At 33.7% G+C, this 3,569-nt stretch overlaps 1 protein-coding gene across 1 annotated transcript; it reads right to left on the bottom strand.

Moving 5' to 3' along the window:
• Window positions 1–1,046: 1,046 nt before the first annotated feature.
• LOC111884770 (ubiquitin-conjugating enzyme E2-17 kDa) lies at window positions 1,047–2,680 on the bottom strand. The gene is made up of 5 exons (XM_023881087.3): window positions 2,524–2,680; window positions 1,934–2,028; window positions 1,728–1,855; window positions 1,535–1,639; window positions 1,047–1,355 (listed from the first exon to the last, which is right to left on the bottom strand). Exons 2-5 carry the CDS (start codon window positions 2,001–2,003, stop codon window positions 1,212–1,214), a joined length of 447 nt encoding a protein of 148 aa, XP_023736855.1. The 5' UTR covers window positions 2,004–2,028; window positions 2,524–2,680; the 3' UTR covers window positions 1,047–1,211.
• Window positions 2,681–3,569: the final 889 nt, after the last annotated feature.

Here is a 3,569-nt window from a genome sequence, read left to right on the forward strand (position 1 = left end):
GAGAGAGAGAGAGAGAGAGAGAGAGAGAGAGAGAGAGAGAGACCCTTTTATTTTTAATTATTAAAATTTATAAATAAATATTATATTCTAAAAAATTAAAAGAAAAATGAAAAATAAATACCCAAAGATATTACATTCATTTCAATATTCGAAGTGACCAAATATGAAATGAAACTAGTCCAAAAAGATAATCTGAAAAAATCGAAGTTTGGAAAACCTAAAAGAACATGCATACCACAAGAACCATTTTTACAGTTTTGTTAAAATTTTATTTTGATAACTTAGGGGATGTTTTAGCTTATCTTTTAAGAGGCTAAAAGTTCTTTTAGGAAAAGTTACAAAAAGTTCATTTTCCTTGTATCTAAAATCCAAAAATAGTTTTTAAAAGTGTTTTTACCAAACATCTTTTACCTTTTATCTTTTACCAAACATCTTTTACCTTTTATCTTTTTCTAAAAGGACTTTTAGCCTCTCAAAAGATAAATCAAAGACCCCCTAAGATTTCTTTTGTTTTAAAAGAGTAGGGTTTTTTTGGACCGTATAGAACCCGGTCCAAAGTAATCGAGACCACCAGTCCTACAATAGTCCTACCTCCTGGTTCCAAGACCAGGCCCATAGATATGGGCTTAAATCACGTCCTTAATATGTATGGATATGAGCTTCAAAACAAATATAGTAAGCCCTCTAGTAATTTTAATTTGATTCCAATCAAATATTTGTAGGTTGAACTTAGAACGCCTTTTTTGTTATTATTAATAGTATCCGATTTTAACCTGACCAAATTAAATAAATAAGGTTGTGTCCCTAACAAAATCGAATCCAAGATTCACCACAGGTCAAGCAAGCCTATTTTTTATTGTTTCGTGGTTTCGACACCGGTCAGTGTCATCTTTGACATCAGTATTAGTCCAATTCACACATCCGAATCCAATATACAATGAGCCACAGCAAAAGGGGACCCAACACAACCTATCAAATCAAAGCAACAACCAAGAACATGGAATCTACAATCCTACACACCATTTATATTTTATGTACATATAAGATAAGATAAGATATAATTGGCATGTATTAGAAGCAAAGTCAACTTGTTTTATAGTGTCATAATAGGAAGCAACAAACCCAGAACCAATTTTTCTATATGATGATGTGATTTATTCACACTAGTTTTTGATTTTTCACACACCACATGAAAGGCCAGAATGAGTTCCTTAACCCATAGCATATTTCTGGGTCCAAGATCGGGCAGTGGTCTCATACCTGTCCCTTTGGTTCTTGTACATATGAGCAATCTCTGGCACTAATGGATCATCAGGGTTCGGGTCTGTCAACAATGAGCAAACCGAAAGCAAAACCTACACAGTTCCCATTCTTATCACATCATTCTCACATTTAAAAAAAAAAAAAAAAAAAAAATTAAAATAAGACATTGTGGTCTGACAACAAAATGTTAGTAGTTAGACCACTGAGAAATTTTTTTATTGAGACCACTTTAAGTGGCTTTTAGGACAGGAAATACAAAAAAGTAAACTACCTTTGAAATGGTGAGTGCAGGACTCCACTGTTCCTTGAGAATATCAAGGCAGATGCTACCATTACTGTTTATATTTGGATGGAACACTTTGGTTCTGAAGGAAACCTGCAACCGATATGTAAAAAAAAAAGTTGATTAAATTTCTAAAGCATTCTTGTGAAAATTAAACGACATAATTTAGAGATTTGAGTACCTTTGGTGGCTTGAAAGGGTAATCAGGTGGGAAATTAATGGACACAAGAAATACTCCACCAGAAAATGGGCTTTCCGATGGGCCCATTATGGTTGCTTGCCAATGGAACATGTCTTCCCCAACTGGGCCTGAAAGAAAATTAAATTACAAAGTACAAACAACTACAAATACAAAAGCTTCATATGCAAGGAAAAATGGGAACTAACCAGCACTGCAAGAAGCAGGTGGATCTTTTTGCAAGTCCTTCAACTCTTTTTGAATCCGCTTTGAAGCCATCTCAAGATTTTGATTGCTATCAAGTCTGCAGAAACAATTACTATTTAACAAAAAGCTCATGAACATTTGTAACACATATCAGTTTTATAACTTGCAGGTGATTCTAGTTTCCTAATTAAGATCTATAATTCTCATCAACTTTATCACAAAAATCACCTTGATTAACTTCCATAGTGGAACAATAAACACCAAAAATTCTCCAGAAAAGGAAAATTTTGAAGATACTCGATGTAAAATTATGAACAAGTATCATCAGGATCTCAATCGAGGCACAAAAATTTACTTAATTAAAATCTAGTAACGACTGAACATGTACAAACATGCAGATTGGAGAACAAACGCTACAAACACACGATACATTATTGAACAAATCGCACAGTAAAGAAGCGTACAATAACAACCAAACTCTTAAACCCTATGAAATCGAAACGAGCCAACTTATCAAGAAATCGATCACTAAAATTAAGGAGTATAACTCATAAAATCGATTAAACAATCGGAAGAATTCGAATCTAATTACCTGAATTGGATCGAAAGAGAGGTAGGGTTTGAATTGTTGATTCTGTTACACTATTTTGCAGATTACGATAGTCGTATGAAGGAAGCGGCCATAGAAAGTCGGTGTATATTGTTGGAAAGCAGGTTTCGTCACTTCGGGACGCGTGTCAGAAGAAATCCTAGCTGTCAATAATCTACGACGTGATTCAAACAATTTTTTTTTTTTTAAAACCCTCTCTCTCACTTAAAAATATTTTTGGAGCTTTTTAATTGAAAAAAGTAAAAAAAAAAATTCTTTTAATCTCCTCTCCTACTCTAATAAAATAAAAGAGTATTGTTTTTGTCACGTGGCTTGTACTCATTCTCTCAAAGTGGGTTTCCAAAAATGTCATTGATGCATAAGTCGTCTATATGCCGGTCAATACATTGTCTACTTCTTAACTTATTGCAACAAACATTTGAATTAATACCATTAAATCACGAGAATATCATGTTGTTTTTAAACACTTAAAAAGATTGTTCACAAGAACCTTCAATCTCGCCTACGTTTCCTCCACTCCATCCTCAATTCATATTCAAAATTCACACCAAATCTTCTAAAATAGGCAATATATGCATATCAGGAAAAATCAGTATATTAATTCATGTTTATGATCTCCTCGGTTTCACTCTATTACCCTAGCAGAGACGACTATGACAGCGAAGCCGAATCAGAGATGGAGATGGAGTTTACTGCATCCTTGCTTGGTCTGAGGGACCTCATATAAACATCCAATTGAGGAATCTATTCTAGGAGTTTTAAGTTCACAAAAGAAAGGGAATGATACAATAATTTTGTTCTTGGTTGGTGTTTGATACTTTTTTTTTCATAGCTACTTTATATGATTTAGTCATAAGTTTAAGTTTAGCTCAACAGGAAGATGCTTTATAGGAGTCTCACATCTCTCAAATTGATTTCTGCCTTTCAATGTTTTAAAATTCTCGCCATTATTTCATACTTACATCACATGCACTTACCATCACGAATTAAACATCAAACACCTTCTCAAAGCAGCCTCCTGAGGTTTG

This window comes from Lactuca sativa, chromosome 7, assembly GCF_002870075.4.
Source record: "Lactuca sativa cultivar Salinas chromosome 7, Lsat_Salinas_v11, whole genome shotgun sequence".
Lineage (NCBI taxonomy): Eukaryota > Viridiplantae > Streptophyta > Magnoliopsida > Asterales > Asteraceae > Lactuca > Lactuca sativa.

Coding starts and splice junctions, on each gene's coding strand:
- LOC111884770 (XM_023881087.3), bottom strand. CDS start 2,003: ATGGCTTCAAAGCGGATTCAAAAAGAGTTGAAGGACTTGCAAAAAGAT. Junction 1,856..1,933: donor ACCTGCTTCTTGCAGTGCTG/GTTAGTTCCCAT, acceptor ATTTTCTTTCAG/GCCCAGTTGGGGAAGACATG. Junction 1,356..1,534: donor CTGCACTCACCATTTCAAAG/GTAGTTTACTTT, acceptor GGAACTGTGTAG/GTTTTGCTTTCGGTTTGCTC.